The sequence below is a fragment of the Eschrichtius robustus genome, chromosome 11 (assembly GCF_028021215.1).
Source record: "Eschrichtius robustus isolate mEscRob2 chromosome 11, mEscRob2.pri, whole genome shotgun sequence".
NCBI lineage: Eukaryota > Metazoa > Chordata > Mammalia > Artiodactyla > Eschrichtiidae > Eschrichtius > Eschrichtius robustus.
The window spans coordinates 63,030,452-63,044,288 of record NC_090834.1 but is presented as its reverse complement, the minus strand read 5'-3'; the positions used below and the strand labels follow the sequence as shown (position 1 = coordinate 63,044,288).

Here is a 13,837-nt window from a genome sequence, read left to right as displayed (position 1 = left end):
GAAATGAACTATCAAGCCATGAAAAGACATGGGGGAACTGGGGACTACCCTGGTGGTCCAGTGGTTAAGAATCCACCTTCCAATGCAGGGGACGCGGGTTCAATCCCTGGTCGGGGAACTAAGATCCCACATGCCGTGGGGCAACTAAGCTGGTGCGCCACAACTACTGAGCTCGAGCGCCTCGATGAGAGAGTCTGAATGCCGCAAACTACAGAGCCCACGTGTCCTGGAGCCTGCGCACCACAACTAGAGAAAAAAAAACCCGCATGCCACAACTAGAAAGAAGCCCATGTGCGTAACGAAGAGCCCGCGTGCCGCAACTAAGACCGGACGCAGCCAAAAAAATAAAGAAAATAAATAAATTAAATAAATAAATATTTTATAAAAGAGACATGGAGGAACCGTAAATATATATTACTAAGTGGAAGAAGCCAATATGAAAAAGCTACATACTGTATGTTTCTAACTATATGACATTTGGAAAAGGCAAAAGTATAGAGATAGCAAAAGGATCAGTGGTTGCTGGGATTGTGGGGACAGGGGTGTAGGCAGAGCACAGAGGATTTTTAGTGCAGTGAAAATACTCTGTATATTATAATGATGGATACAATTATGCATTTGTCCAAATTCACTGCATGTACAACACCAAGAGTGAACTCTAAGGTAAATTATGGACTTTGGCTGATTAAGATGTGTCAATGCATGTTCATCAGTTGTAACAATGTACCACTCTCATTGGGGATGTTATAATGGAGGAAGCTATGTACGTGTGGGGGCAGGGGATATATAGGAAATTTCTGTACCTTCCCCTCAATTTCATTGTGAACCTTAAGCTGCTCTAAAAAAAGAAAGCCTGAATAAAAGTTTTTTTTTATTTGAGGTGCTCAGCAGCAGGTTTGAAGTGGCTTCATATTTGAAGAATCTATAAATGTGAAGATGGAAAACAGAAATTGTCCATTCTTAAGAACAAAAAAAAAAAAGAAGGAAAAATGAACACAGCCTCAGGGACTTGTCGTGATAACCATCATGCATACCAAAATATGCACAATGGGAGTTCTATAAGAGGGGGGGAAAGACATAAATATTATAGTATTGGAGAAATCATGGCCTAATCTCAAATTTTATAAAAAACATTAATCTACACATCTAAGAAGCTCAATGACGTCAAGATAATATAAACTCAAAGAAATTCACACTTAAACACATCAGAGTCAAACTACTGGAAGACAAAGAGAGAACCTTACAAGCAGCAATAGAAAAACAACTTATCATGTACAAAGTACCCTCAATAAGAGTAACTGCTAATGTCTCATCAGAAACTATGAAGGCCAGGAGGCAGTGGGATGATATATTCAAAGTGCTGAAATGAAAAAGCTCAATCAAGAATTCTATAACCAAGGGGAATTCCCTGGCGGCCCAGTGGTTAGGACTCCCTGCTTTCACTGCCAAGGGCATGGGTTTAATCCCTGGTCAGGGAACTAAAACCCTGCAAGCTGCATGGTTCAGCCAAAAAAAAAAAGAAAAAGAAAAAAAAAAAGAATTCTATAACCAGAACATCTATCCTCCAAAAATGAAGGAGAGGGCTTCCCTGGTGGCACAGTGCTTAAGAATCCGCCTGCCAACGCAGGGGACAAGGGTTCAAGCCCTGGTCTGGGAAGATCCCACATGCCGCAGAGCAACTAAGCCCGTGCGCCACAACTACTGAGCCTACGCTCTAGAGCCCGCGAGCCACTACTACTGAGCCCGCGTGCCACAACTACTGAAGCCCGCGCACCTAGAGCCCGTGCTCCACAACAAGAGAAGCCACCGTAATGAGAAGCCTGCACACTGCAACAAAGAGTAGCCCCCACTCACCGCAACCAGAGAAAGCCCGCACACAGCAACGAAGACCCAACGCAGCCAAAAATTAAAAAAAAATAAAATTAAAAAAAAATTAAAATGAAGGAGGGGGACTTTCCCTGGTGGCACAGTGGTTAAGACTCCGCGCTCCCAATGCAGGGGGCCCGGGTTCAATCCCTTCTCAGGGAACTAGATCCTACATGCATGCCACAACTAAGAGTTCACATGCCACAACTAAGGAGCCCGTGTGCTGCAATTAAGGAGCCCACGTGCTGCAACTAAGACCCAGTGCAACCAAATAAATAAATAAATATATATATATTAAAAAAAAGGAAGGCGAAATTAAGACATACCCAAATAAACCAAAACTGAGAGAATTTCTTGCTAGCAGACTTTCTTTACAAGAAATACTAAAGGTTGTTCTTCAAGCTGAAATGAAAGGACACCAGAGAGTACATGAATCCCCATGAAGAAATCAAGAGCATAAGTAAAAGTTAATATACAAAGAAATATAAAATATGGTATAAATGTATTTATGTTGTAACACTTATCCTATCTAATGGAAAAAGACAGCTGTGTAAAATAATAATTATTAAAAGTCTGTTGATATGTTCATAATGTGTAAAATTATAATTTGTATGACAATAATAGTACAAAGGAGTGGGGAGGGAATAAAGCTATATTGGAGCAAAGTTTTGAATACTATTGAAACTCGGTATTAACATCAACTAGATTGTTATAAATTATGATGTTAGTTGTAATCTCAGAGCAACTACTAAGAAAAAACTCAAAAATTATAGTAAAAGAAACAACAAAGGCATTAAAATGGTACACTACAAAATATGAATTAAACACAAAGACAGCAGTAATGGAGAAACAGAGGAACAAAAAAGACAAACAACATATATAAAGCAAATAAAATTAAAGATGTAAAACATATCATTAGAAATTACATTTTATATAAATGGATTAAATACTCCAATAAAAGTGCAGAGATTAGCAGATAAAAAATCATTATCCTACCATATGCTGGCTACATGACTCACACTGTAGATTCATAGACGAAAAGTTGAAATTAAAGGATGGAAAAAGATACATCATGCAAAAAATAACCAAAAGATATCTGGGATGGTTAAAATGATGTCAGACAAATAGAATTTAAGACAAAAATTGTTAAGAGGCAAAGAAAGGCATTTTATGATGTTAAAAGGGTCAATCCATCAGGAACACATAACAATTATAAACATAGAGTTCCAAAATACATGAAGTAAAAAACTGACAGAATTGAGCACAGAACTACAGAATTCAATAATAACAGTTGGAGATTTCAATACCCCCACCAAAAATGAATAGAATAACTCGGGAGAAGATCAACAGGGAAATAGAAGACTTGCACAACAGTATAAACCAGCTAGACCTAGCAGATATCTGTAGAACACATCAACAAACAACAGAATAATATATATTCTTCTGAAGTGCATATGGAACATCATATGTTTGGCCATTTAAAAAAGCACCAATACATTTAAAAGAGTTGAAATAATACAAAGTATGTTCTCTGAACCCAATGGAATGAAACTGGAAATCCAAAAAGAGGAAGATTTAGGAAATTCACAAATATGTGTAAGTTAAATAATACACTCCTAAATTATCAATGAGTAAAAGAATAAATCACAAGAGATACTAGAAAAAACTTTAAGATGAATGAAATGAAAATGAAAAATATCAAAACCTATTGGGGGCTTCCCTGATGGCGCAGTGGTTAAGAATCCACCTGCCAATGCAGGGGACATGGGTTCGAGCCCTGGTCCAGGAAGATCCCACATGCCACAGAGCAACTAAGCCTGTGTGCCACAACTACTGAGCCTGTGCTCTAGAGCCCGCGAGCCCCAACTACTGAAGCCCGTCTGCCACAACTACTGAAGCCCACGCACCTAGAGCCTGTGCTCTGCAACAAGAAAAGCCAGCACAATGAGAGGCCCGCGCACCACAACAAAGAGTAGCCCCCGCTCTCAGCAACTAGAGAAAACCTGCGTGCAAGCAAAGACACAATGCAGCAAAAAAAAAATTAAATAAAATGAATAAATAAATAAATTTATTAAAAAAACGTATTGGATGCAGCTAAAGCAGTGCTTAGAGGGAAATTTAGAGCTATAAATGCCTATATTAAAAAAGAAGAAAGATTTTAAATCAATAATTAACTTATTACCTTAAAAAAATAAAATAGACAAAGAACAAAATAAACCCAAAGCCAGCAGAAGGAAAGAAATAATGAGTAAAGCAAAAATAAATGGAACAGAGGATAGAAAAACAATAGAGAAAATGAAGAAAACCAAAAGTTGGTTTTATGAAAAGATAAACAAAACTGATAAGTCCTTAGCTACACTGATTTTAAGAAGAGAGAAGAATCAAATTATTAAAATCATGAGTAAGAGAGGGGACATCACTATTATCCTTATAGAAATAAAAAGTATTGTAAGAGAATATTATGAACAACTGTAAGTCAATAAATTATATAACATAAATGAAATAGACAAATTCCTAGAAAGACACAAACTACCAAAGATGACACCAGAATAAGTAAAACATTTAAGTATACCTATAACAGGTAAAGAGACTGAATTAGTATTTTTTAAATTTTCTTTATTTATTTATCTATTTATTTTGGCCGCGCCGAGGCATGCGGGATCTTAGTTCCCCCAGCCAGAACCCATGCCCCCTGCAGTGGAAGCGCAGAGTCTTAACCACTGTATCACCAGGGAAGTCCCTGAATTAGTAATTTTAAAACTTCCTCAAAGAAAAGCTCAGGCCCAGATGGCCTCAGTGATGCATTCTACCAAATGTTTAAAGAATAATTAATATCAATCCTTCACAAATTCTTTCAACAAAGAAGGGGAGAGAACACTCCCCAACTCATTTTATGAGACCAGTGTTACCCTGATATAAAATCAGACAAAGTCATGACAAGAAAAGAAAACTACAGACCAACATCTTTTATGAATAAAGACGTAAATCTTCTCAACAAAACATCAAACTGAACCCAGCAGCATATAAAAAGGATTATACACCATTACCAACTGGGGGAATCTAAAGAAAGCAAGTTGGTTTAACATCTCAGAATTAATTAATTTAATACACCATATTACTAGAATAAAATACAAAACCACATGATCATCTCAATGGATGCAGGAACATCATTTGACAAAATCCAAAATCCTTTCATTAAAAAAACAAAATATGCTGGAAAAAAACAAAACAAAACAACAACAACAAAATAAAGCACTGAACAAACAAGGAATAGAAGGGATTTTCCCCAATGTGATAAAGGACATCTATGAAAAACCCACAGCTAACATCCTGTTCTACGCCAAAAGGCCTTACCCCTAAGATCAGCAATAAGACAGGTATATCCACTCTCATCATGTCTTCTCAATGCTGTATAAAAGTTGTAGCTAGGGCTATTAGTGAAGAAAAAGAAATAAGACCCATACAAATTGGAAAGCAAGAAGTAAAACTATTTCTATTCACAAATGATGTGACATTCTATATAGAAAATCCTAAGGAATCCTCAAACACATGATTACTAACAAGTGAGTTCAGCAACTTTGTAGGATACCAGATCAATATGCAAAAATCGTTTGTATTTCTATACACTAGCAATGAACAACACAAAAATAAATTTAAGAATACAGTTCCATTCACAATAGCTTGAAAAAGAATCAAATACACAGGAAAAAATTTAACAAACAAAGTAAAAGACTTGTACAGGGGACTTCCCTGGCAGTCCAGTGGTTAAGACTCCGTGCTTCCACTGCAAGGTGCGTGGGTTCAATCCCTGGCCAGGGAACTAAGATCCCACATGCCACATGGCGAGGCCAAATTAAAAAACAACAACAACAAAAAAACTTGTACACTGAAAATTACAAAACATTGTTGAAAGAAACATAAAACCTAAATAAATGGAAAGAAATTCCATGTTCATCAATGAGAAGACTTAATATTGTTATGAGGACAATACTCCCCAAACTGATCTACAGATTGAACTCAATTCTTATCAAAATCTCAGCTGGCTATTTTGGAGTAACTGACAACCTGATCCTAAAATCCATATGGACATGAAAGAGACCTACAATAGCCAAAACAATCTTGAAAAAGAACAAAATTAGAGGACTCACACTTCCTGATTTTAAAACTTACTACAAAACTATAAGACAGTGCAGTAGCAGGATAGAGCTGAAGAGTCCAGATTTTTGACAACAATGCTAAGACAATGCAAGAGGGGAAAGAATAATCTTTTCAAAATGTGGTGCACGGACACAACTGAATATTCACATGCAAAAAAATTAAGTTGGACTCTATTTTACACCACACACAAAAACTAACTCAAAATGGATCAAAGCCCTAACCATAAGAGCTAAAACTATAAAACTGTAAGAAAACGTAGGGGAAGAGCTTCATAACATTACATTAGGCAGTGATTTCTTGGATATGATAGCAAAAGCACAGGTAACAAAAGGAAAAAAAAGACAAATTGGACTACATCAAAATTTAAAACTTCTGTGCAGCAAAAGACAATTAATAGAATGAAAGGCAACATACAGAATGGGAGAAAATATTTGTAAATCATATATCTGATAAGGGGTTAATCCAGAATATATGAAGAACTCCTATAATTCAACAATAACAAAATAACCTGATTAAAAATGGGCAAATAACATGAATAAACATTTCTCCAAAGAAGATATACAAATGACCAACAAGCATATGAAAAAAGGCTCAACATTACTAATCATTAGAGAAATGCAAATCAAAACCACAGTGACATACCACCTCATACCCACTAGGATGGCTACTATTAAAGAAACAAACAAACCAACAGAAAATAACAAGTGTGGCCAGGATGTGGAGAAATTGAAATCCTTGTACACTGCTGGTAGAAATGTAAGATTGTGCAACCATTTTGGAAAACAGTATGACAGTTCCTCAAAAATTAAAAATAGAATTACCGTATGATCCAGCTATTCCACTTCTGGTTATATATCCAAAAGAATTGAAAGCAGGGTCCCAAAGAGATAGTTGTACACCTGTGTTCATAGTAGCATTCTTCACAATAGTCAGAGGTAAAAGCAGCTCAAGTGTCCATGGATGGATGAATGGATAAAATGTGGTATATACACACAATGGAATATTACTCAGCCATAAAGATGAATGAAATATTGCCATTTGCAGCATATGAATGGATGTACAGATTATGATACTAAGTGAAATAAGTCAGGCAGAAAAAGACAAATATTATATGAAATCACTTATATGTGGAATCTAAAAAAATAATACATTGCCGTGTGGTGTGGCCAAAAAATAATAATAATAATACAAATCAACTTATTTACAAAATAGAAACAGAGTCACAGACATAGAAAACAAACTTATGGTTACCAAACGGGAAAGGGGAGGGAGAAGGATAAATTAGGAGTATGGGATTAACAGACACACACCACTATATATAAAATAGATGAACAAGGATTTACTGTATAGCATAGGGAACTATATTCAATATCTTGTAATAACCTATAATGGAAAATAATCTGAAGCTGTACACCTGAAGCTAACACAATATTATAAATCAACTATAGTTAAATAAAAAAATTTTTAAAGCCTACTCAATGTCAGGCTTTTCTACATATAATTCTCAACACTTTTCTTGTGAGCACACTGAAGCTGAGAAAGATTCAGTGATATTTCCCACAGTTGTGGGAGGGATGGAGCTATCACTGGGTCCCATGACCTGGCCCCAAAGCCTGGGTTCTTTCTCACTAGGTCCCATTCCCCTCAAGTTAGCTTTATCCTAACAACCGCTTGGGGTAAAAAATTCAGATCCCCCTTGGAGATGAGCAATCATCTAGATTTTGATGCATGTTGAATATGTGGACCCTGGAATGAATAAATTAACAAATAAAGAGATGAATGAAAACAGGAATGGATCATTTGACAGACTAAAGTAATCTTGAAGAGGGTGGGATCTGAAGAGAAGGCAGAGCAGGAGGAGAGCTGAAAGAGGAAATTGTATCTATGCTTAGCAGAGCTCCTAGTCAGTCTATCCGGCGCTGAGGACAGAGAACACAGAGGGCAGTGCCGCGGCTTGCAGCTGCTGCCAGCCTGAAGACAGGCCAATCCAGACAGAGTTGTGTGTGCGCCCAGCAGCAAAGGAGGCTCAGGCAAGTTGCCCTAAGGAGGGGATGGTGACAGGACACTGGGGAGACTTGGCAGGTTGGCGCATAGGGGCGGGGCATATCTCTCTTTAGAAAGTTCACTCTGGCTCCTGTGGGGAAGGTGACTTGAAGGGGAAGAAACTGGAGGAGGGAAGACCTTACCCCAAACACAGAGCCAAGGGAAGTGAATTCCAGAAACGTTTTCGGAGAGACCTTGCCAGGGCTTGGTGATCAACTGCGTGGGGGATGGGGACGGAGAGGAAAGTCTCTATTATCAACTCTTAGGTCCCTCCGTGACAGAGCCTAAAGGAACAGATCTGTCATGGGTGGGGTGAAAGGTGAGAGGCAGTCATGGACAGAGTAGTGGGCCATCACTTTTGCTGGGGGTCTCCCACGACTCTAAGTGCTTGTCTGGTTAGCAGCTCCAATGCGAGGGACTTTCATGTTGTCCCTCAGGTCCTAGGGTCCTGCATTTGTGTTTTGAGGGATAAGGCAGGGATCTGGTGCATCTGTCCAGAAAGAGCTGAGGAGGCCAGAGTCACGATGTTGGGGGTACACAGGAGGAAATGGCTCTCAGAGAATAGGGAAGGAAAAAGTCTGAGAAAGCAAAGCTGTTTAAAAACAACCACCCCAGGGGCTTCCCTGGTGGTGCAGTGGTTAAGAATCTGCCTGCCAAGGCAGGCAACATGGGTTCGAGCTGGTCTGGGAAGATCCCACATGCTGCAGAGCAACTAAGCCTGTGCGCCACAACTACTGAGCCTGTGCTCTAGAGCCCACGTGCCACAACTACTGAGCCCGCAGGCTACAACTACTGAAGCCTGTGCACCTAGAGCCTGTGCTCTGCAACAAGAAGCCACCGCAATGAGAAGCCTGCACACTGCAACGCAGAGTAGCCCCCACTAGACACAACTAAAGAAAGCCCTCGTGCAGCAACGAAGACCTAATGCAGCCAAAAATAAATTAAAAAAAAAAAGAAAAGAAAAAAAAAGTAGAGTGCCAATAGCAACCTAAATGTCCATCAACAGACTGAGTGGATAAAGAAGATGTGGTACATATACACAATGGAATATTACTCAGCCATAAAAAAGAATGAAATGATGCCATTTGCAACAACATGGATGGACCTAGAGATTATCATACTAAGTGAAGTAAACCAGACAGAGAAAGACAAGTATCATATGATACTGCTTATATGTCATTTCTGTATCATTTAACCAAACACCATCCTGCATGTTACCTCACTTGATCCTTGTGCTGATCTGGAGAACTCAGCAGAGCTGGGTCGCTGCCACCCCAGGGCTAACAGGGTTTCTAACCCGGCATGGGAACCCAGGTGATCCAGGGTGTAAAGGCAGAGCACTTGCTGGACACAGGATAAGGGCACTGTGTGCCCCTGGCCCCTTTCAGGAGAGCAGAGCATGGACCTGAATTATTTAGTTACTTTTCTTAGATCAAGTCCAGAGAGAAGGTGAGAGCACAAGGCATCTCCTCCACCTTGGGAAGATTCCCCCAGGGCTCACCCTCTAATCCCAGATCTTCTGAGCCCTTCAAGCCTGAGGTGAGGGAGCCGCCCCTTTTGCCGATCTTCTCTACTTCATTCTCAAGGAGCCTCAGGACCCCAACACTGATGGAACAGGGTCTGACCCCATCCTTCAGTGTGGAGCTGGGGAGACTGAGGCAGGAGGTGAAGGGGGCAACCTGCATGGGACTCTCTCCCCTCAGGCTTTGGTCTCCCTAACCACAGCTGCCTCTGCAGGAAAAGAAAGACATGCCCTGGAAATTGACACCCCTTCTGCTGTTTCTGGCCTGGATGGCCTACAAGTGCAATGCCCGGGCCAGGACAGACCTGTTCAATGTCTGCATGGATGCCAAGCACCACAAGATAAAGCCAGGCCCTGAGGACAAGCTACATGACCAGGTGAGGATGGAGTGTGGCTCTGGGTGGGGAGGGGGCTTGTTCAGACAAGGAATAGGAAGTCAGGGTGGTGAGGGAGGGGTCGCGGGGTCAGCCCCTTCACCACACACACACATCCTGAGTTATCACTGTGGGAGAAGATGAAGGTAGGATGCGGGGGAGTGGCTGGCGTGATTCTAGGGGTGGCCTGCTCAGGATGGGATACCGTGTTGGCAATAAGGCGAAATGATCATTTACTGAGAACCTACCAGGTGTCATGTGTTTTCTGTGTGTGATTTCATATTCCCAGGGGCCCTGTAATGTGGGTAGATGATGTTCTCTTCCACATGACACAAATGAGGAAACTGAGGCCCAGAGAAGCACACGGACACACAGAGGAATGGGACAGGACTTGCCCTTGTAGTGGGGTAGGGGTAGGACTGAGGTGGGCAACTCCAGGGGTTTAAAGGGTGAGAGACTTCAGCGTATATTACTGCAGAGCGTATCCCCTTTCCTCCTTTGCTCAAAATGCCACCTTCCAGTGAGGCTGTTCACAACCACCCCATTTAAAATTTCAACAGTCATCCCATACTCCATATTTCCATTCCCTGCTGTAATTTCCTCCATATAACTGATCAGATCCTGATATATTTTTTTTCTCTTTTAGTTCTTACTGTCTCCCCTCACCAGAACACATATTTCTGTCTGTTTTGTTCTCTTCTGTATTCCAAGCATCTAGAACAGTAACTGGCATAAAACAAGTACTCAGTAATTATTTTTTACTGAAAAAATAAAATACTTTGTATAAAGTATCAAGTGCTGTATAAATGATAGCTATTGTCTCCCCAAGACAGGGTTTCTCCCAGGCTCTCACCATCCCCACCTCCCCATCACACTGTTGTAACTGAGTCTCTCCCAAGACCGGAGTTTCTGGAGGCCAAGGACAGAGAGGTCCTAACAGTGAGCGTTCCTAGGACAACCTACCTGGGGCAGGAGAGCAAGAGCCAAATGGGAAGAGGCTGGAGGTGGCAGAGCTTGTGGTCTGGGAGGCAGTTAGTCTCATGTCTTCCCCCCTGCAGTGCATCCCCTGGAAGAAGAATGCCTGCTGCTCTGCCAAAGTCAGCCAGGAGCTGCACAGGGACACCTCCTCCCTGTATAACTTTAACTGGGATCACTGTGGCAAAATGGAGCCCGCCTGCAAGCGCCACTTCATTCAGGACAACTGTTTGTACGAGTGCTCACCCAATCTGGGGCCCTGGATCCAGGAGGTATCGGTGTCTCCCTCACCTCACCCCAGCAGGCTGTCGCCCAACTCAGTCAAGGCTGTTCCTATCAACATCTCAGGCTGACTGGAGCCCTCCCTCCCCCCCGCTCCCCCCAGGTGAACCAGAGCTGGCGCAAAGAACGGTTCCTGAACGTGCCCCTGTGCAAAGAGGACTGTCAGAGCTGGTGGGAAGACTGCCGCACCTCCTACACCTGCAAGACCAACTGGCAAAAGGGCTGGAACTGGACCTCAGGTGAGGGCCTGAGGGTGGGGAGATGGAGGTGGAGAATGGAGAAAGGGGGTTTGAGGATTTGGGGTTGGGCAAGGATTTCTAAGGGGGGCCAGAAATGAATGAGCTTTGGGCCCAGGGGCTGAATGTCCGTGCCTACCCTCTCTTCCCCTGCAGGATCTAACAAGTGTCCAACTGGGACCACCTGTGGCACATTTGAGTTCTACTTCCCCACGCCGGCAGCCCTGTGTGAGGGCCTCTGGAGTCACTCCTACAAGCTCAGCAACTACAGCCGGGGCAGTGGCCGCTGCATCCAGATGTGGTTCGACCCCGCCCAGGGCAATCCCAACGAGGAGGTGGCGAGGTTCTATGCCTTGGCCATGAGTGCTGGGGCCATGCCCCAGGGGATTAGACCTCTCCTGCTCTGCCTGGCCCTGATTTTGCCACTCTGGCTCCATGACTGAGTCCAGCCATCCCCAGACAGTCCCCAGGTTTGATGACCAGGCTGGGCTCAGCTCAGCTCCCACAAATGAGGAAGCAGTAAGCATGCTTCCATCCATTACCCATTCCTCTGTCATCTAGGTCCTGCTCCATGGTGGGGCCTGTGATTTATCTGACAGCCAGTTCTAATAAATAGACCAACACATCCGTGTCTGATGAATTATTTCGGTTGTAAGTTTGTGGGTAGTAGAGGGCAGATTCCATAGTTTTTGGATTCCTTCAGACTAGAGAAATGAGACATGGGTTTGAATCCCAGCTCTGCTCTTATGTGAAAGTGAAGCAGTTGCTTGACTGCTCTAAACCATACCTCCTCAATAAAATGAAGATAATAATCCTTCCTTCTCTCATGGTTGTTAAATGTTGCCTAAAAACCATGTGTGCCTAGTGCCTGCACATTAATAGTCCTCAGGGATCCTGTCGCCCTTGTAGCCCCAAATGACAGCGCCAATTCCAGAACTTCATTATTTATATTGGGCCCCAAATACCCTTCTTTTCCCCCAGGTCTTGTCTGCCTGGCTCTGTGCTCAGCTCTGCTGCTCTGGAAAAGCTGGGGATGGGAGCCAGGGAAGGCTCTGGATTTCCAGGGCAGGGGGTGCAGCGGGTGTGGTGTCAAAATAAATTCACCCCATGTGGATTGAAGGGGCAGAGTTGGGGCTTGGGAGCCTCAGAGGAGGAAGAGAGCAGATTGGGGAGGGCATCTGTGAGGTTCCTGGGGAGGAAATACTCCGGAGCCTTGCACTGGTTCAGCCCTGCTGTGTCCTGGAAGCGTGGCTGGAAAAGCGGCGGAAACCCTTAGGGGCTTCCCAGGGGCAGGAACTTCTCCGGCACCTTTGTCCCCTACAGGGTTGGTAGATATGCCTCTCCTAGAGGATTGCTCTGTCGTTGCACAGCCGCCAGGAACTGGGCCTGAGTTTATATCTCAGCGTCTCCCGCTTCCCCTTTCCCCCTGGGGAAGCCTTTGTCTCCACATCCCAACCGCAGTTATCCTCAGAGAGGCGCAGGTACCTGTGTGAGAACGCCAGGCAGGAGGTGTCATCAAGCTAGGACGAGAACCCAGGAGTGAAGACTCGTAGTCCAGGTCTCTCCCGCCGCCTCATACCAAGAGGTGACTGATAGGGGAAGTTGGCCACAGATTGGAGGACGAGTTATTGGGTTGCTGGAGGGGTCTTGAGACGCTGTTTACCGTGTGGGTGAGTCTCAGTCATTACATTTATCTAGTCTGGAAGGCCCCACGGACCCCGCTCCACGTCCCAGGCTTTGCTCCAGCTGGGTGAAGTCAATGCGTATTTGAAACAGAGAAAGGAGTTCGTTGGAACTGACCCAGACACAGGTTCAATTTAACAAAATGAAAGTTCTCTCGCAGGTTAAAGGGGATGCTCCGACAGCGGCCTAAGAGTTGGCAGCAATGGGAGCCAGGCTGGAGGCCTGCGCCTTTAAGGATCCGGGGGCGGAGGGGCGGGGCAGGAAGCGGACTCCCAGGAGACGCAGCCACCGGCTAGGTCTTTTTTTGGGGAGGGGCAGGCCAGACCCTCCTAAGGACCCCGCCCCCTTTCCGGGAGGCCCAGGGGCCCTACCGCCCCTTGTGGGAGGGGAAGGGGCCGGGGGTTGTCGGAGTGATCCCGGTCTAGGGCGCTCCTGGCTCCGTGTCCCGCCCACAGAGGCTCAAGTTTGTTGACTTGGAGGGAGTAGCTGGGATGGGGGCGGGTGCTAATAATACCCGTTCGTTCCATTGCCGCCCTTTACAGTTTACACAGCTGTCACCTTCGTTACTCCTTAATTAATAATAAAAATAGCCGCTGTTCGGGAGCGCCCACTGAATGCCAGGCCCCGTGCGGAGAGCTTTACAAGAACAGTCCTATTGAGTCTGCCGTGATAAAGTTATCCCCATTTTACAGAGCCGG

The 13,837-nt window shown here is 43.5% G+C and overlaps 2 protein-coding genes across 3 annotated transcripts in view; one reads left to right on the top strand and one right to left on the bottom strand.

Moving 5' to 3' along the window:
• ANAPC15 (anaphase promoting complex subunit 15) overlaps positions 1–13,294 on the bottom strand; it is a 70,222-nt gene extending 56,928 nt beyond the window's left edge. The window contains exon 1 of one of the 2 annotated variants that reach the window (XM_068556533.1): positions 12,942–13,294. The gene's annotated coding sequence lies outside the window, so the exon portion shown is untranslated. The remainder of the gene's footprint in view (positions 1–12,941) is intronic. The other variant, XM_068556531.1, reaches the window with a different exon arrangement.
• FOLR2 (folate receptor beta) lies at positions 9,817–12,069 on the top strand. Its single transcript, XM_068555200.1, has 4 exons — positions 9,817–9,966; positions 11,022–11,210; positions 11,324–11,459; positions 11,613–12,069. The coding sequence occupies exons 1-4, from the start codon at positions 9,817–9,819 to the stop codon at positions 11,897–11,899; spliced, it is 762 nt and encodes a 253-aa protein (XP_068411301.1). The 3' UTR covers positions 11,900–12,069.
• Positions 13,295–13,837: the final 543 nt, after the last annotated feature.